This window comes from Argentina silus, assembly GCF_951799395.1.
Source record: "Argentina silus genome assembly, chromosome: 7".
In the NCBI taxonomy this organism is placed as follows: domain Eukaryota; kingdom Metazoa; phylum Chordata; class Actinopteri; order Argentiniformes; family Argentinidae; genus Argentina; species Argentina silus.
This window is the reverse complement of record NC_139661.1, coordinates 13690350-13710349: the sequence shown is the minus strand read 5'-3', so window position 1 is coordinate 13710349 and position 20000 is coordinate 13690350. Positions and strand designations below refer to the sequence as shown.

The window sequence follows — 20000 nt, the reverse complement described above, 5'->3', positions numbered from 1 at the left end:
CAGGCAGGCAGGCAGGCAGGCAGACAGACAGACAGCCAGGCAGGCAGGCAGACAGACAGGCAGGCAGACAGGCAGGCAGACAGACAGGCAGACAGACAGACAGACAGACGCAGGCAGGCAGGCAGGCAGGCAGGCAGGCAGACAGACAGACAGACAGACAGAGACACAGGCAGGCAGGCAGGCAGACAGACAGACAGCTAGACAGACAGCTTTAGCGAGGATGACTCTTCTCTTCCCCTCCACACTGCTAGAGTATCAGTCACAGATAGACTACATGTGGGTGGGAGTCTATTCAACGCTTGTTCAAAACCCAACTCCAAAGCCTGTTGAGCTGATGGCGTGTCTTTGATACCATTCCTTATTCCGTTCCATGCATTATGAAGAGTCTGTCCTCCGATTTCTACCTCCACTAGCCTCCCTTGATAGAAGTCAGGAGTGGGTGGTTCACAGAGAAAAAGGCGACCTGCTACAGCTGAACCTTCCTTCTGTTTGTTTAATCTATTATTCTCTCTAGCATACAGCAGCAAGGGAACAAGGGGAGGCTGGTGGAGGTAGGAATCGGAGGACGGGCTCATCGTAATGCAGGGAACGGAATCAGGAATGGTATCAAACACACAGGTTGACGTCATTCCTTATTCCGTTCCATGCATTACAATGGGCCCCGTCCTCCGATTTCTACCTCCACCAGCCTCCACTGGTTCGGACGTAACCTTCTCCCTGTGTGTGTGTGTGTGTGTGTGTGTGTGTGTGTGTGCGTGGTTTCTGTCTGTGTTTCCTGCCAGCCTGGCCTACTATGCTGTCTGCCATCGCTGTTCGCCATCTGGCAAATACAGAGAGACATAAATGTGATATGAATACAGACGTGCCGGTCCATGATTAGGCATAACGCTCGTTATATTACGGCTGTTGGAGGGGTGTGTGTGTGTGTGTGTGTGTGTGTGTGTGTGTGTGTGTGTGTGTGTGTGTGTGTGTGTGTTGGAGGGATATGATTGTTGGTTTGCTCATCATGCATCATTTAGTTTGATATTTCTCTCCCTACGTCAGTTTTTTCTCTCTCTGTCTGTGAAATGAAATGGAAAGAACAATAAACAGAATGAGAAGGGAAACAGGGGAAGACAAATCATACAGTTTAGCGCCAAAGGCGATACATCTGTAGTGGAGATATCAAAAGGTCACTCCAAAACTAGATAGATTTGACCTACATTATAAACCATAGCAGAGCTGACAGCCGCCTATCTCTGATTAGACATGACTGCTCTGTATGCTTGCGCCTCCTGCTTCTGTATTGCAGTGTCGCAGTGTGTGTGTGTGTGTGTGTGTGTGCGTCTGTGTGTGTGCGTCTGTGTGTGCATGTGTGTGGCAGTGTGTGTGGCAGTGTGTGCATGTGTGTGTGTACGTGTGTGTGTGCGTGCGTGTGTGTGTGTGTGTGCGTGTATATGTGTGTGTGCGTGTATGTGTGCATGTGTGTGTGTGTGTGTGTGTGTGTGTGTGTGTGCATGTGTGTGTGTGTGTGCGTGTCTGTGTGTGTACGTGTATATGTGTGTGTGTGAAAGAGAGAGAGAGGAGAGAGGGAGCTATGTGAGTGTGGGCGTTAGTTTGAAAAATGAAGCAAACTTAATCAGAGATTATGATACCGTTTTGGAGCTTATTAAAAGCGGAGACATCAGCTGCACCTCCTCCTTTTGAAGGCAAACAAACTTCCAACAGACAGAGTGTTGTTTGTGTCAGCCTTGGTGACACAGCTGCACAGATCTGCACTCGTCAAGAGTTTGTCAAGTGGAACAATTGACTAAGAAACTATGAAGAACAGAAGCAAAACAAGAAGACAGGAAATCCACACGTGTCTGACCGCCTTACGCCACTTTGCTTTTATTTCACCCAAAACTTCAGGAAAAGACATTCTAACAACGTTAAAATAACATTCTAACAACGTTAAAACAACATTCTTAGGATTTATTATGTACAATACTGTAGCCAGTAGGAATGTCAACCACAAGTTGTGTGACGGTGAGACAGTTGGATTCTGGGAGATGGCGTTAGATTCTAACATACTGTCGTGTGGCGATCATTATGCAGCAAATCATGGGAGGCTGGTGGAGGTAGAAATCGGAGGACAGGCTCATTGTAATTCATGGAATGGAATAAAGAATGGTAACAAACATGCATTTTTGATTCCATTCCATGCATTACAATGAGCCCGTCCTCCGATTTCTACCTCCACCAGCCTCCCTTGTTCCCCTGTTGCTGTATGCCAGAGAGAATAATAGATTAAACAAACAGAAGGAAGGTTCAGCTGTAGCAGGTCGCCCTTTTCTCTGTGATCCACCCACTCCTTTACTGTACTCACGACAACAACCTGGAGCTCTGACCAGGACATTGAAGAAAAAAGAGAACTTATGGCTTTTATAGACCATCGTACTTAAATTAGGAGCTGTTTGCAAGGAGAACCGAGACCACATGAGACCACATCTTATCAGTTCGATACTGATGATACCACACTTTTGACACCTTCCAGAGAGCTTGTAAAACCTCACAGAGAGATCAGTCATTTGGCCCATCGAGGCCCAAGGAAGGGGAGCAGAATGGATGTCTCCGCCTTCAATTCCTCATTCCATTCCATGCATTACAACAAGCCTGTCCTCGACCTCCACCAGCCTCCCCTTGCTGCACATCCAAACAGTCCATGAGATATTCATACAGTTATGTCACATTCAATTTATTCATGATAGTTTCCTCTCCTGTTGTGACATGTTTCACTAATCGCACCACGTGTGTGTGTGCTGAGACGAGCTCTCCACGTATGTAGCTGACAGAACGCACCGCCAGCCTCTCGTCTGAGGCCCGGTCGCACCGCCAGCCTCTCGTCTGAGGCCCGGTCGCACCGCCAACCTCTCGTCTGAGGCCCGGTCGCACCGCCAGCATCTCGTCTGAGGCCCGGTCGCACCGCCAGCCTCTCGTCTGAGGCCCGGTCGCACCGCCAGCCTCTCGTCTGAGGCCCGGTCGCACCGCCAGCCTCTCGTCTGAGGCCCAGTCATGCTCCGGTCCCCTCTCCTGTCACAACATTCACAGTAATGTGCTCCTCCTGTTTCCCCCCGCAGGTCTCCCTGCAGACAGACAGACAGACAGGCAAGCAGACAGACAGACAGACAGACAGACAGACAGACAGACAGGCAGAAAGACAACACTCACAGTAATGTGCTCCTCCTGTTTCCCCCTGCAGTTCTACCTGCAGACAGAGAGACAGAGAGAAAGACAGACAGTCAGACAGACAACACTCAGACAACACTCAGCAGTAACATGCTCCTCCTGTTTCTCCCCTGCAGGTCTCTCTGCTGAGCTCAAGTGGAAACGGTGTTCGCTGACAGGAAACTGATCAACTTTGGTTCCTCGTCAAGATACACAGAGAGCCGAGAACTACAAGATGACTACTCTACCACAGAGGGAGAGAGAAGAAGAACTACAGGACAACTACTCTACCACAGAGGGAGAGAGAAGAAGAACTACAGGACGACTACTCTACCACAGAGGGAGAGAGGAGAAGAACTACAGGACGACTACTTTACCACAGAGGGAGAGAGGAGAAGAAGAAGCTCCCAGCCACAGTCTAATAACACCTCCTTACAAATGGATGGACGGATGGATGGATGGACAGACAGACAGATAGGCATACAGTTAGACAGACAGGCAGGCACACAGACAGACAGACAGACAGACAGAGGAGCAGACACACACACACACAGGCAGGCAGGCAGACAGACAGACAGGCAGACAGACAGACAGACAGGCAGATAGGCACAAAGAGACAGACAGACAGGCACAGAGAGACAGACAGACAGGCAGACAGACAGGCACAGAGAGACAGACAGGCAGACAGACAGACAGGCACAGAGAGACAGACAGACAGATAGACAGACAGAGAGAGAGAGAGAGAGACAGACAGACAGACAGACAGACAGACAGACAGACAGACAGACAGACAGGCAGACAGGCAGACAGACAGACAGACAGAGAAGCAGAGGGGACCTGGAGGCACAGTGTAATCCATGCAGAAGGACGGCAGTCAGCCACAAATTCAAATGTGATGCAACAGGAGACAGAAAAGCCCTGCGTCCAAGTGGCACTGATGGATTTACAATAGAAACTGAGATTCTGTGTTTTGTTTAATCATAGGCAGCAGGGTCACGGATGCTCTCGGTCTTCTGGGCACTATCAAAAGGAGAGGCTGGTGGAGGTAGAAATCAGAGGACGGGCTCATTTTAATGCATGGAGTGAAATGAGGAATGGTAACAAACACACGTTTGATATCATTCCTCATTCCAGGCCATGCATTACAATGAGCCCATCCTCCATTTCTACCTCCACCCGCCTCCCCTGATCCGAAGAAGCCCTGCACTCATCACAGCATCGCAGACACTCTTCCTGAAACAGAGAGATAGAGTCCTGATTCACTCAGCGTTTGCAGCGTGGTGTAAATTTCCCCTGTTCTTTTCAAAGGAAATTAACCATTGAAATTGAAGAAGAAAAAGTTAAAAAGTTAAAATAAAAAGGTTTTGAGAGGGAAGGAGAAATGGAAGTAAAACTCAAATGAAGACTGTGTCATGTTCCGTTCTGCTATTGGTATTTTATCTTGTATTGGACAAAGAGGAGCAAGTTGCACCTAGTGTAAAAGGCTTAGTGGTGGCCTGGGGTGGTCCAGTGGTCTAGCACCATGGCCTGGGGGGGTCCAGTTGTCTATCACCACGGCCTGGGGTGGTCCAGTGGTCTAGCACCACGGCCTTGGGTGGTCCAGTGGTCTAGCACCATGGCCTGGGTGGTCCAGTTGTCTATCACCATGGCCTGGGGGGGTCCAGTTGTCTAGCACCACGGCCTGGGGGGTCCAGTGGTCTAGCACCACAGCCTGGGGGGGGTCCAGTGGTCTAGCACCATGGCCTACAGTGCACACATGTCGGCATGGGTTAGAATCCGGCCCATGCCCTGCTGACACAACCTCTCCTCCTGACTTCCTCTCTTTCTCTACCGTCTCTGTCTAATAAAAACTGAAAGAAATACGAGAGTGGGAGGGACTACCACACTCCAAGAAAAACGCTTATTGAATCAGACCCAGAGAGAGGTGAATATGGGCCAAACCATGTAATGTTTATGTTTCAATGCCATGACTTGACCAAGAACTGACACCAATTACTTGTCAGCCATTTTTAATTTGCAGTTATCTTTCAGTAGGTTGAGGTCACAGTAGGTTCACTCTCTTTCGGCTTCTAGGTCATATATGGTGACAAACTTATGTCCTTCTGTGAGAAGTCTGATCTTTACTGCTGCATTTACACATTTACACATTTAAGCTAATATTTACAGTACTGTGAAGGGACGCCAAGTTGTAGTGGAAGGAAATTATGTGAAAGGTCATCTTCTGTTGCCAAATAGGCTATAAGTTCAGTATGTTGCCAAATAGGCTATAAGTTCAGTATGATGAAATGCATGTGATCAGTGTCCTGCAAGTCATTGTCATAATGATAACTTGCAAAGATACAGTATGCCATTCAGCTTTAAATGATTTTTAAAGATACAAATAATTTGCATCAAATTTTATTTGTATATATACATATACATATACATATATATATATATATTTCAAACATTTTTCTACAGAGATTTTAACATTTAAAAAGATGATATTTTTGATATTCTGTTGGATGAGAGTGGGTATTTTGAAGGCTGCCATACCGTAGAAGAACATGCATCACTGCAGGGCATATCTGGATAATTTATTTCTATAGTGAAAGAGAATATTTATATATAGATCATTTAAAAAAAATACATCATTGTTATAAATATTGATGTCAAGGCGACGGTATATGGTGTACAGTATGTATAGTAAAAGCTAAATAGATGAAACCAAAAACATTGTTGTGCTCTACCCGTGGAGGCGTGATATTGAATGAACGCATGCCTGTGGTTGTCACTGTGGCCTGTGTCCTATGCATCGACGGGGGAGGCTGTTGATTGGTTCACACAGCCCCTTCCACTTCCTTAGATGGACTATGACTGTCTCCAAGTCCCTCTTGAGGACTTCTGAGAAGTTCCGTTGAAAATGATGGAACGAACGAACGAACGACACGATACACAAAACAGTTAGTGTTATAATATTGAAGAACATGGAGGTGTCCACAACTTTGGAAACATAACTTGTGAGAAGTAAACACTTTGCACTTGTGTGTCTCTGTCTTTTTAATTTGTGGACTTTCTCCCTTTAATATGAGAATTACAGAATCATTCAAGTACTTGTGCTGGATTGTGGTGATTTGAAATTGAAAGCTTTTACGGTATTATGACCGGCTGCGCTAATCCTGTCTCAAACGCTCAAATTGAAGAAGTTCCTCTTACTGCAAGAGCCTCATGTCTGAGGATTGATTCCTTTTCAACTGGAACAGTAATTTGAAGCCTGGAATCAGTGCTTTTTAAGTGTTACACATTTTCACATTTACATTTGAGTAGCCTAATTTAGCAGACGCTTTTATCCAAAGCGACTTACAATACAATGCATAATAATCAGCTATACATCACAGACATCCTAAGTATCGCATGTTGAGGTTAGATGACGAGAGCATGTCGGTTATGTGATAACTTCAAAGGGTTGTAAATGAATAGCACACGCCGTCTCTACATATTAAATTTAGCTCTGTGACCCTTCCGTTATTATGGGCCTGCAAATTGAAAGTGAACAAAACTACCCACTACTGAACAGCCAACATCAAAGAACCGTAAGATCTTTCAAAAGTGAAAATGAATTCACAACCTGTATTCAGTCTGGTGGACTTAAGTTCATCTGTTACCTTTGTGTGAGTGTGCAGGTGAGCCTATTGATGTTCTACTTAATGATCTTATCGGAGAAGGCCGAGATACAAACTGCATTCGTGATTCGCGAGACACTTTCTGTGCAACCAACACTTCTTCTATGCGGTATTTCTGTCCTTTTTCTCTTTGTATGTGCTATTCTAGGAGAGTATTTGCAGGAGGCTAGGCCTAGGGGACACGATCTGGAAAACAGACGTTTTCAAATCCAATTCATAGTGAACAAACAGCAGGAAAATGAAGCATGAACAGGGCAAATAAACGTGATGAAGCAATTAGTCAAAGACATGTTTGCAATCAGCATTTCTTAATTGTACTGCACGCTCCAAGAATCACTGTCTGCAAATAAGACGACCCATCTCGGAAGGCAGAAGAGTTTGACTCAGACTTAGAGTACCCTGAGTTGCATTACATGGAATTCATATAATACTCATAGAATGTGGCATCAAAATACAAGGTGATTTCTGGTTCATATACGTCGATCTTGTTATGGAAGTAATGTGTAGCACGATCAACCCTTGATAGGCTCCGCTAGTATTTACAAATAAACACACAATTCAGCGTTTTCTATTCATAACCGAACCTTCTTCTTTGAAAACAAGAATACTAATGAACAGATTGTAATTCTAAATGTGGAATACTAATGTGTATCTCACTTGTAATGTTTCTGTATTCTGCACTGCAGTCCTCATTACCACTTTTGCTCAGTTCCAAATCAGCCCCTAGCCTCTACTTTTAACCCCGACCCTTGATAGAGTTTGATGGCTATAGGCATGGTTGGTTGCTCTATGGTTGGCAGCTCTACCGTGGCTAATTTCACCACATTGATTATGCTTATCAAGTTATTTCAGATCGCCAGGAGTGGCTAAGCATTGGTCTAGGAAATGCGAGCTAGGGCCTAGGGGCAGGTTTGGAACTCAGCCCTGTATCAGACGAAACACGTGACTGGGAAAAAGGAAGAGAGAGAGGAGGAAAAGGCGAACCGAGAACGCTTCCAAACCGCAGGTATGATAACGGAACAAATGTATCTAAGACTGTCATATATTTTATGTTTAAACAAATCTACCTTAGCTAGCTTCAAATGATCTTGTCGCAAAAAGTATCCCGTGTGTTGTGAACTTACACGGCGAACAAACTGTATTTGCTGACATTGGAATTCCACTATCCTGGAGCCAGAGAAACGTTAGGACAGTCTCTCTCTCTCTCTCTCTCTGCCTAAGGGGCTAGGTTTTTGGATTCGGCCTGTTGGTCTCTGACTGGTTTCATTATTTCAGTGAGTGGCTTGCTTAGCAGTACAGTACAGTAGCGAGGTAACTTATTTTTGGAAATGTCAAAAGCGAATGTTGTTGTTAATATTAGGTATGTGTTGCTTGCCATAACCAAAGTCATGTTTATCCAGCTGCTTCCATACTAGTTTTTTCTAGTGGTAACGAGTTTCAAAAGCTTGTGACCACCCTAGCTACGCCCCACAAAATATAATTCCCGAAATCTCGATTAGATTAGAAAAACAACCATGTTTGCCTCATTCCTAGTGGACCCAGTCCTGGAACAGGTCATGCCAGTGGACCCAGGTTGTTTTCCCCTCGACATCACGGGGTCACGCAATTATGTGATAAGAGACGATGTTTACTTTTTGCTCATATCTGAAATTGATTGTAATATTTGTTTATAACAGTTGTGGTGTCTGTCGTCTGTTCCAGCCAGGTAGTGACTGAAGTGAAGAGGAGGAGGGGATGCTGAGAGCTGAGCTGAAAGGCTGCTGATGTGAGACCAGGTTGGGCTGTGATGCTACCAGCACTATGAGATAAACCTGTGAGTATCACGAGAGGCTGGTGGAGGTAGAAATCGGAGGACGGGCTCATGGTGAGTATCAGGGGAGGCTGGTGGAGGTAGGAATCGGAGGACGGGCTCATTGTAATGCATAGAACGGAGTGACGAATGGTATCTAACACATGTCCTCCTTATTACATTCCATGCATTACAATGAGCCTGTCCTCCGATTCCTACCTCCACCAGCCTCTTCTGGTGATATATCCACATAATAGTATTTCTAGAGGGTTTGTCCTCTTCGGTGACATTGTTGTCACTCTTATCTCTTTGTCTGACCTTCAAAAATGTGTGGCTGGTCTCTGCTCTCAAAACATTTTTGGCCACTGTCAGTGGTGTCATCCTTGAAAATGAAAATAGAAAATCGCGTCATACTCACTGATTTTTGGTTTAGAAGAAAAATGTCTTCGTATTCCCCTCTGACCTCCCCCTCTGTGTCTCCCGTCTCGTTGCGTTGCCAGGGGCGACGACCCCCCCAACCCTCCGGAGGCGGAGCCATGAAGCTGAACGAGCGTAGCGTGGCCCACTATGCCACCTGCGATTCGCCGCCAGACAAGACAGGCTTCCTGTTCAAGAAGGGCGAGCGCAACACGGCGTATCACCGCCGCTGGTTCATACTGAAGGGGAACCTGCTCTTCTACTTCGAGGAGCGCGAGAGCCGGGACCCCATCGGCGTCATCGTCCTGGAGGGCTGCACCGTGGAGCTGTGTGTCTCGGCTGAGGAGTTTGCCTTCGCCGTCAAGTTCGACTGCGCCAAGGCACGCGTCTACAAGATGGCCGCCGAGAACCAGGCGGCGATGGAGTCGTGGGTGAAGGCCCTGTCGCGGGCCAGCTTCGACTACATGCGCCTTGTGGTGCGAGAGCTGGAGAGGCAGCTGGAGGAGATCCAGGAGGCCGGGGTGGGGGTGGGGGGGCTGCAGGGCAGGTCCAAGTCCTCCAGGAAGCATTCGTCCGGGGGGGGGGTGGGGGTGCGCTCCAAATCTGGGGTGACATCCTCCAGCGGTCCACCACCCCCTGTCCCCTCCACCACCAACCAGGCCACGGGTCCGACCGGGCTCCAGGGAGGTGCCTACACGCGGGGCCTTCAGGACGAGCCTCAGGCCCCCTCTGGGTCTTCTAAAGAAAACGGGGTGTCCTGGAGTAAGCCTAGCGGGCTGGCTAATGGGTGTGGGGAGGGTCCCCCATCCTGTGTGCCCTGGGAGGGGGGCGGGGGTGGGGGAGGGAACGGTGGGGGTGATGGGGTCAGGCCCCCCCCTGTCCCCCCCAGGAGGAGGGGGGCGTCCCTGGAGAGCCCGGTCTCTCCCGGGACGGGGTGCTTCTCCAAACTCCACGACTGGTACGGCAAAGAGGTGGCTGACCTGAGGGTGGAGTGGTTGCAGGGCCAGTGAGACTCTCCTCCTCTTCCTCATCCTCCTCTTGTTCTCCTCCTCTTCCTCTACTCCTCCTTTTTCTCATCCTCCTCTTCCTCAGTGGATTTTAATGGCAGTTGCCAACGGTACATTACCTTACCGACCCTGGAGTGTGGACCAGAGACACAACCCCCCCCCCCCCCCCCCGCCTCAAACACACAGCACAACCCAGCTCTCCTCCATTCTGCTGCCACAGACTCTCTAACAGGGTGGTTTCACCCCAGCAGACCTTGGTGGTCACGCCTGCCCTGGCCGGGGGTAGAGCCCGGAGCTGGCTGCTGGAGTGCACAAGAGACGCCGCGCTCTCCTGCTATTTTTAGCTCAGCCGTGGCGGTGGGGGAAATGTTGACGGCTGGTTGTCAAATGAACGGTTGTCACTCACTTACTTCCTTTTCTACCAGATGACGGAATTTTTTAAAGGAACCATCTTTGTATGATCACTCATTCCTGTTGTGTTATCTATTCTGCTGTCTTTCTTTGTCTTTTTAAAAATCAAAATATGACGACATCAACAATCAGATGTTTAGTTTGTTGTTTTTATTACGATTTACTTTTTTCTACTGTTTGTTGTTTGTTTTTCAAGTACACAAAAGAGGACCCCTGAATGTTCCAGGGTAGATGGTTGTCGTGACAGAAGTCATTATTATACAGACAATGTGTGTCTAACGTTCCTGTTTCACCAGCAGTCTTGAAGAGGGACCATGGAAATGTACTCAGAATCATTTGATCATATTCATATATCAAGGGCTTGGTGTGCAAAGGGCCTAATAAGTGATATTTTGTGCCAAAATGAATTATATAGTTGTCAATAGAAAGATTTTGATAGCGCCTTTTACCACTTGATAAGATCTAACTGAGCTCCTTAACTTCATTGAGACAGAGTGTATAAACAAATATTCTAAAATCACAATACAATTGCCTCAGAACCAATGATTTGTTTTGGCTCTCCTATCAAATGAGGCCCTTTGTGCGTCAAGCCCTCTATTTTCACACAAAGGTTTACATGTTTTGAAAATTCCTCTTCCTCTCTTTTGAATCTGTGCCTTGTGATTTCCCTCCTAACCCTGACATGGAGACACAGTGACGGCCTAATGACAGGTTTCTGCCTTCTTCTTTTGATTCCTTCCCTTCTTCTCTGTTCTAAATTGGTACCTTTTGTTTTTGCCAAAGCCACACGTCTGTGCACTAGTTAGTGACAGTGGCTCTGTGTCTGGTGGCCAGCGGTAGCCTCTGTCTAGTGGCCCAGCGGTAGTCTCTGTCTGGTGGCCCAGCGGTAGTCTCTGTCTGGTGGCCCAGCGGTAGCTTCAACACACAGCATCACCACTTGCTTTTTATGCACTTTTTTCATTATTATTATTGATGCATTTACTGATAAGTCATATTTACTGATAACGAGATCTTTGAACGCCCCCCCCCCCCGGTTATACCACATCCTCTCCATGTCCATGTCAGAGCCACATGAAGTTCAACATGGGGAGGCTGGTGGAGGTAGAAATCGGAGGACGGCTCATTGTAATGCATAGAATGAGGAATGGTATCAAACATGTGTGTTTATCATTCCATTCCATGCATTACAATGAGCCCGATTTCTACCTCCACCAGCCTCCACAGAGTCCTGAGCCTACTCTATGTATTCCCTGTTACATTTCCAGTTTTATTCATATGGTATTTGAAGTGTACAATTCAAGGGGACATAAGTGTCCCACACAGGACACCGTTGCATCCAGAGTGCCAAATTCAGTGTTATGACAACTTGGCATTCTGGACCTCAACCATTTACATGTCGATGTTCTTGACGGACTACATATTTGACTGAAGTGATTGTATCTAGCGAGTATGCAAATACCTTCGATTGGTTCCCATTATAAATAAACTGTTATCTAGGTCATTAGCTGGTCTAGGTAATGTTATAAGCTGGAGTGTTTAACAGGTACTTATGTAAGTCATTTAAACAAATCAATAAACCGCTTAAAGATGTTAACAATGTCATTTTCTTTGTCTGGATTTCTGTGATTGCGAATCAATGTTGTCATGCCCCTGCAAATGCAAAGCGGCTGTAGTTAATTACATATACCGCTAGATGTTGCTCTCTATCAATTGGAGGTGTAAGAGTAGCAGAGATCCAGTTATATTATGCACAGTCAGAGGTGTACTGTAAAGAGAGAGATCTTTTAAAGATTGTAATATGTGGCATTTGTAGACTACTTAACTTCTATAATTGCATGTATTTAATTATGTAGATTAATCACGTCTACATTTAGCTATTGTTGTCACATTCCATCAACGATCTGCAACTTTTGTTTTTATGGCCAGAAAGATGCCATGCAGTAACTAGTAACTAGTCCACAATTAGTTTTATTCCTGAGAATGCAAGATATGGTAAGGTGTTGGTTGCAAAAGGCAGACTGGTGTTAATATAATAAACGTGACCAGTATCAAAGTAGATTCTAGGGAAAAGAAGTGACAGAATAGTTTCCATCGGATCAAGTTCATTTCGTAGTTAAGAACTCGACCGCGGGACATTTTTGACAGCGGAAATGATCAGAGAGAGAGAGACCACTTTTTTCCGCGCCTGAGCAAAGAGTTTATTACAGAGGAAGAACTCCGACTCTCTCACATTTAGACATGTGTTATACAACCGAGCTGCCAGTAGAGGGAGCACATCAAGGTAGCGCCAAATACATGGGGACCAACGGAGCTTTTCCTAAAAAAAACGTATTTCTAAACATGTCCAGTTATTGAATAACTATCTCACCTCCTCCTGCGCTAAGTGGACATATAAGACTAAACCAATTTAAATGTGACAATTTGACAATATTTCATTCAGTCACAATAAATAAAAAACATTTGTTTCTCCATTGAGTCCCATTGATCTTATACTCTCCAAACGGCCCTCTGCTGGCAGAACGTGTTGAAAGAGTACAACCAGAGTTGACAGACTGGCTTCCAGAAGGGCTGTGGTCTTGAGTTTCCTTCCTGTGAGTTTGCGGAGGTCTGTTTGCACGCATTCAACATGAGAGAGAAAGCAACGGGCTTTTGGGCTTGCAGGTACATCTTGAATATATATTTGGTATTATTTACCGACGTTTCTTTGAGTAACTTTGAATGTTTCATAACGCATTTTCGTTATGCTAAGTCCAACTTTTTGGTATGTCGTCGAGCTGTGGTGGGTGCCCATCGAAGATAACGGAGAACGTGAGTATGTTTTGAAGAGCAGCCCCCCCCCTCTCCTCCACTCTGTCAAATTTGGTCTTGTTTCCGAAGTACACAACAGCGAAAAACTTTGAACTTCTTTCGCTGAACTTTTTAGGAATTTGTCTAGCCGGAGACATTCCAAAAGATGTATTGTTATGGTATTTCGCTCTTTTGTAGTCACATCACTGTCGAAATGTGTGAATTTATGGCTTCGGAGTGAATTTAAAGGGCCATCCCTCTCTTTCTCCATCCACAACGTGCTCAGCAACTGTCCCTCTCTCTCCTGCTCTGCTACCTAGCGGAGTTTGACAGAAGTCACTTGAAAGTCACTTGTTCTCACCAAGGGGACATAGACACATGTATAGCCACCCCATGCTGAATGGGGATGTCTTGTCTTTATAGATGTTTGTTGTTTGTTTATTAGGCTTTCTACAGTAGGGTCAGTCTGGCTCCGAGAGTAGCATACCTCGCTCTTTTATATTATGATTAAAATGTGGATGCTAACTTCTACACTGTCAACTGATGAAATTGAGTTTTTATGTGTGTGTGTGTGTGTGTGTGTGTGTGTGTGTGTGTGTGTGTGTGTGTGTGTGTGTGTGTGTGTGTGTGTGGCACATGGCAACATCAGACACCTTCATAATTACAGGGTGCAGAACAGAGGAACTAATAGGGAAGCTGCTTGCGTTGCACAATCCTTTTGTTATGTAAAACTTTAAATCAAAACAGTAATTATCTCAGTGGAGCACTGTGTGTGTGAGTGTGTTCTGAGGTGATGTGTGAGTGTGTGTTGAAAGCAGTCTGCTGTTAAAGGTCTGTGTGTGTGTGTGTGTGTGTGTGTGTGTGTGTGTGTGTGTGTAGGCCTATGTGTTCTGCTTTTATTGATAGCCTTGACCCCTCAACAACCCTATGGGACTGGAGAGGGAAGGAGAACAAGGGAGGGGAGGGGGAGGTGAAAGGGGAGGAGAGGGGGGGAGAGAGAGAACAAAAGAAGAGAGAGAGACAGAGACAGACAGTGGGAGTAAGGTTTAACCCCCCCCACCCAGTGAGATGGACCCCTCCCAGAGGGAACAGTATGTTATGATGTGAGTTGGTGATATGGGACCCCGGTAGCATGACAAGCAGGCGTGTGTGTGTGTGTGTGTGTGTGTGTGTGTGTGTGTGTGAGTGTGAGTGAGAGAGAGAGAGCGACCGAGCGAGCTAGCTAGCTGCCTCACTGACATGTTTGCTGCATGTGTGTGCAGTCAGGAGGGCTCAGTGTGAAACAAGCCTTAAAAGCTCCAAGAACTAGATCCCTTTTAGAGAGGCTCACCTACGGCATGGCAGGTGAGAGGGTGTGTGTGTGGTGTGTGTGTGTTTGCAAGCGTCTGTGTGTGTGTGTGTGTGTTTCTACAGAAACAGTAATGACAGACTGTTGAGATGTTTATACTGGAATGTTTGTTTTTGTTATTGGATGTTGATTATAGCCTATATTTAGCCCGAGGAGAGCTGTGTGTGTGTGTGTGTGTGTGTGTGTGTGTGTGTGTGTGTGTGTGGGGATGTCATCAACTTGTGTGTATGTGTGTGGATGTCATGAACGTGTGTGTGTGTGTGTGTGTGTGTGTGTGTGTGTGGGGATGTCATGAACGTATGTGTGTGTGTGTGTGTGTGTGTGTGTGTGTGTGTGTGTGTGTAGATGTCATGAACATGTGTGTATGTGTATGTGCTCTGCTGTCTTGGTGGAGTGTGTGGGGCCCTTTACCCTGTATGAATGAGAGGGGGCTTCAGCTTTGAAATCAGTCAAACATGAATGGATAAAAGAGGAAATGCTTGTAGATGTTGAGTGATGTTTTCGTTTGTGTGTGTGTGTGTGTGTGTGTGTGTGTGGTGTGTGCATGCGTGTGTTGTCTGAGTGCGTGCCTGTGTGTCCATGTGTATGTGTGTGTGTGTGTGTGTGTGTGTGTGTGTGTGTGTGTGTGTGTGTGTGTGTGTGTGTGTGTGTGTGTGTGTGTGTGTAGTGTTGCGTTTTGGAGGACAAGTCAGCAGGCCTAAGAGGAAGTGGAGTGAAGAAGCGAAAGCAGCAGTCACACGCTGAGCTCATGGGTTCAGATGATTCACAACAGGGGAGGCTGCTGGAGGTAGAAATCAGAGGACGGGCCCATTGTGAGGAATGGTATCAAACATGTGTGATTCGTTTCCACGCATTATAATAAACCCTAACCCTTGCGTGTTTGATACCATTCCTCATTCCGTTCCATGCATTACAATGAGTCACAACCTCTACACCTCTATGAGGGATCCTCTTCTTCTGTGGGACCTTATGAAGGCACATGATTCACAACATGCTCACAGACGTGTTCATGGTGAGAACATGATGAGCTTCACACTGGTTCAGTTTACCTCCCCTTTCTCTTTCAGAGCTCCAACCGTACAGGTCAGGGAGGGCCAGGTCAGGGAGTCAGATACATACATTTACATTTAGATACAGTCTCAATGTTTACATCTAAGCTTAAAATACATCTTTTTAACATAGCCTTTTCCTAATCTCCCCCCTCAGTTGCTATTCTTTGATATTTTTCTTTTCTTCGTTTTGTCTGTCTGTAAACTGTTATAATCCTGTTTCTCCTCTGTGTTCCCATCCGTCTGTAAAGTGGGTTGTGACTGAGCGTAAAATGCACTTTGATCCAAATCAATTTAAACCTAAACTCCTCGTTTAAGGTTTACTGGCTCCTTGTTTAAGTTCAGCTGGCTCTGGCTATAGAACCCGACACACTGAGCACACAGTTTTTCAGCAGTCTGTCTCTCAGCCTCAACCACAGGAATCAGTGGAAAATGGCTGTCGTTCGTCAGTCAGAAGTCATGGCCCCTGAGTTGATGACAGCTCCTGGTGGCTGCTGAAGGACTGTCACTGCTAGTCTGTGCTTACTTACTGGTTACATACTACATTTACATTACATTTATGGCATTTAGCAGACGCCTTTATCCAAAACGACTTACAACAAATACATTTGTCTAAGTAAGTGAATCATCTATCCATCAATCATCATAAGAAAAAGTATCTATGCTAGGACCAGGGGCTATTGGCAGTCACAATGCTAGAAGAAGGAAGATTTTTTTTTATGAATGTATTTACAGTAGAGAAACTCTACAGGATGGCAGTGGGGATGAAGAGGTCTTTAGGAGGGACAGTTAACAGAGTTGAAGAGATGGCTCTTCAATCTACGGCGGAAGATAGGTAGTAACTCTGCAGTCCTGACAGCAGTGGGAAGCTCGTTCTACCAGTGGGGCGCCAGGACAGTGAAGAGCAGAGTGATCGGGCAGGGGTTTGGGGGCTGACCATTGCTTGTAAGTAGGGAGGGGCTGTTCCATTTGCTGCCCGGTAGGCGAGCACCAGGGTCTTGAATCTGATGCGAGCTGCTACCAGGAGCCAGTGAAGGGTGCGAAGGAGGGGGGTGACATGGGAGAATTTGGGGAGATTGAACACCAGACGGGCGGCAGCATTCTGGATGAGCTGCAGAGGCCTGATGGCAGAGGCGGGGAGCTCAGCCAAGAGTGCGTTGCAGTAGTCAAGGCGAGAGATCAGGTGTCTAGACCAAGAGTTGTGCTGCTTCTCTCATGAGGAATGGACGTATCCTTCTGATGTTGTAGAGGAAGAATCTACAGGAGTGTGCTGACGCTGTGATGTTCACTGCACAGGATAAGTGGTTGTCAAGGATCACCCCAAGGTTCTTGGATGTCTGGGTGGAGGTCACAGTAGAGTTTTCTACTGTGATGGAGAAGTCTTGGAGAGGGCAGGCTTTCCCTGGGAGGAGGCGCGGATCAGTCTTGTTAAGGTTGAGCTTGAGGTGGTGGGCTGACATCCAAGCGGAAATGTCTGCAAGACACGCAGAGACACATGTTGCCACCTGTGAGTCAGAAGGGGGGAAAGAGAGAAAGAGTTGAGTGTCATCTGCGTAGCAGTGGTAGGAGAAACCATGTGAGGAAATTACCGAGCCAAGAGATTTGGTATAGAGGGAGAACAGTAATGGCCCTAGGACAGAGCACTGGGGGACCCTAGTGGTGAGGGCTCGCGGAGAGGACAGCGATCCCTAGTAGGAGCGATTGGCCAGGTAGGATGCAAACCAGGAGAGTGCAGAGCCAAAGATGCCCAGTTCTGAGAGGGTGGGGAGAAGGATCGGGTGGTTTACTGTATCCAATGCAGCAGATAGGAGGAGAAACAAACAAACAGAAATCAAACAGAGGAGAGGGAGGAAGCTCGAGCAGAGTGGAGGGCCTCCGTGACAGCAAGGAGAGCAGTCTCAGTAGAGTGCCCAGCCTTAAAGCCGGATTGGTGAGGGTCAAGGTGGTTGTTCTGAAGGAGGTAGTGAGACAGTTACTACTTATCTACTAATGACTGTGTTCTACAAACCAGTAACTGAGCTTATAGAGGATGGAGATGATCCTTGACTTGATCTGCTGCATTATGACTTCTGTGTCAGGTCTGGTGAGAGATGGGCTTTCTAGAACTGGTTCTGACTGGTTCTGACTGCTTACTTGTTGGGTAATTGACTGATTTAACAAGTCTTTTTAGACCAGTGGAACAGCCAGCCAGCCAGCCAGTCAGCCAGGTGTGGTATAGACCAGCCAACCAGGTGTGGTATAGACCAGCCAGCCAGTCAGCCAGCCAGCCAGTCAGCCTGTCAGGTGTGCTATAGACCAGTCAGGTGTAGTATAGACCAGCCAGCCAGGTGTGGTTATAGACCAGCCAGGTGTGGTATAGACCAGCCAGCAAGGTGTGGTATAGATCAGCCAGTCAGCTGTGGTATAGACCAGCCAGTCAGGTGTGGTATGGACCAGTCTGGTGTGGTATAGACCAGCCAGTCAGGTGTGGTATGGACCAGCCAGGTGTGGTATAGACCAGCCAGGTGTGGTATAGACCTGCCAGCCAGGTGTGGTATAGACCAGCCAGCCAGGTGTGGTATAGACCAGCCAGTCAGGTGTGGTATAGATCAGCCAGGTGTGGTACAGACCAGCCAGCCAGGTGTGGTTATAAACCAGCCAGGTGTGGTATAGGTCGGTCAGGTGTGGTATAGACCAGCCAGTCAAGTGTGGTATAGACTAGCCAGCCAGCTAGCCTGTCAGGTGTGGTATAGACCAGCCAGCCAGCTAGTCAGCCAGCCAGGTGTGATGTAACCTCGTCCATGTGTCAGCCAGACGGCCAGGTGTGGGTCCTCCTAGTCCTAAACACTAAACATGGTGAGTCTGTCTCTCTGGCAGGCTGGTCCAGAGGCCTGGGCTGGACTTTGATGAGGGGGGGAGGGGGTTATAGAGGCCCTTTCCTCTCTCATTTTCCCCCTCTCCTCAAGTTCACTCTGTCATTATCCTCTCCTTTGTTCCTCACTGTCGTTCCATGGCTGGGTAATGACAGGCCTAGCTACTGCTATTTGTTAGCGTTAGCATGGCAACAGTAGGCTAGTCATTAGCGTAGCAACAGCAGACTATCCGTTAGCATAAGAACATTAGGCTATCCGTTAGCATAGCAACAGTAGGCTAAACGTTAGTATAGCAACAGTAAGCTAGCTGTTAGCATTAGCATCAGTATGTTGGTCTTAGCGTTAGCATCAGTATATTGGTGTTAGCGTTAGCATTAGTATGCTAGCTGTGATGCTTGTGTTGGTATTTTAATATGATGTCACTGGAGTAGCCTATTTAAAACCTGGAATAAAAGTAGCTGTGACTTAATTGACCTAGTGACTCACATTAACTTCTAGAGAACATGACCTAATAACTCATTAACTTCTATAGAACATGACCTAGTGACATTAACTCCTATAGAACATGACCTAGTGACATTAACTCCTATAGAACATGACCTAGTGACATCAACTCCTATAGAACATCATTTGAACTCCTATAGACATATTGTCAAAACCACCTGTCTAGCCACCTGGTTATCTGAAATTGAAAATTGTCAATGATGAAACAGCAAAGTAGGTTGTGGGGTCGTGATTGTGGAAAAATAACATTTAAAACCCCCTGATTGCTATTGCTATATATAGACTGACTTCTGATTTCTGAGCTTATTCAGATATTATTAATTCTGCCAGTTGCTAGTTTTTCTCGTTGTTCTCCCTCTCTCATCCCCTCTCTCACTCTCTCTCAGCCCTCTCACCCACCTCCGCCTCTCCCCCATTTCTCACCCACCCCTCACCCACCTCTCTCCCCCTCTCTTTCACCCCTCTATCTGCCCTTCTCCACCCCTCTCCCCCCTCCTGTTCTCTCCCCCGTCTCTGACAATGTGCCCAATCCCTCTCTCCCTCCCTCTGGTCTGGCCTTCCCTCCCTCGTTCTCTCCCTCTCCCAAACCCAGGAAATACTTTGTGAGTCGTTGGCGTTCCTTCTGTGCGTCATAAGGATAGTAGCATTGTGTTGTTTGGAGCTCTGCATTGTTGTGTATAATCATGGAGGGACTCAGGATAACACAAAGGCTTGACTCTACGTCCCTTTCCTCCCTCCCTCTCTCCCTCCCTCCCTCCCTCCCACAGAGGGCTGCTACTGTGGTAACTAACCCAGCACACAGTACAGGGGGGGGGGCGGAGACACCCTGAGATGCCTGTAATAAGTGTTACCACTGTAACCAGTTAGAACCACTGTAACCGGTTAGAACCACTACATAATATAATATATATAATATATTTAGCAGACACTTGTATTTAAAGTGACTTGTACTACAGTGAGTGCTTACATGCTTTGTAAAAATGGTCCC

General features: G+C 46.7%; 2 protein-coding genes across 2 annotated transcripts in view; both read left to right on the top strand.

The window, feature by feature from the left end:
- The first annotated feature begins 7798 nt into the window (after positions 1–7798).
- Positions 7799–12060, top strand: LOC310807701 (sesquipedalian-2-like). Its single transcript, XM_083674268.1, has 3 exons — positions 7799–7854; positions 8550–8661; positions 9138–12060. Exon 3 carries the CDS (start codon positions 9174–9176, stop codon positions 10062–10064), a length of 891 nt encoding a protein of 296 aa, XP_083530394.1. The 5' UTR covers positions 7799–7854; positions 8550–8661; positions 9138–9173; the 3' UTR covers positions 10065–12060.
- A 998-nt stretch (positions 12061–13058) lies between these two features.
- Positions 13059–20000, top strand: part of sh2b3 (SH2B adaptor protein 3) — a gene marked incomplete at its 3' end in the record, with an annotated part of 33356 nt that continues 26414 nt past the window's right edge. Inside the window, 1 exon segment of the mRNA XM_083673947.1 lies at positions 13059–13133.

Bases quoted from the DNA above. Each gene is read 5' to 3' on its own strand.
- LOC310807701 (XM_083674268.1), top strand. From the start codon at position 9,174: ATGAAGCTGAACGAGCGTAGCGTGGCCCACTATGCCACCTGCGATTCG.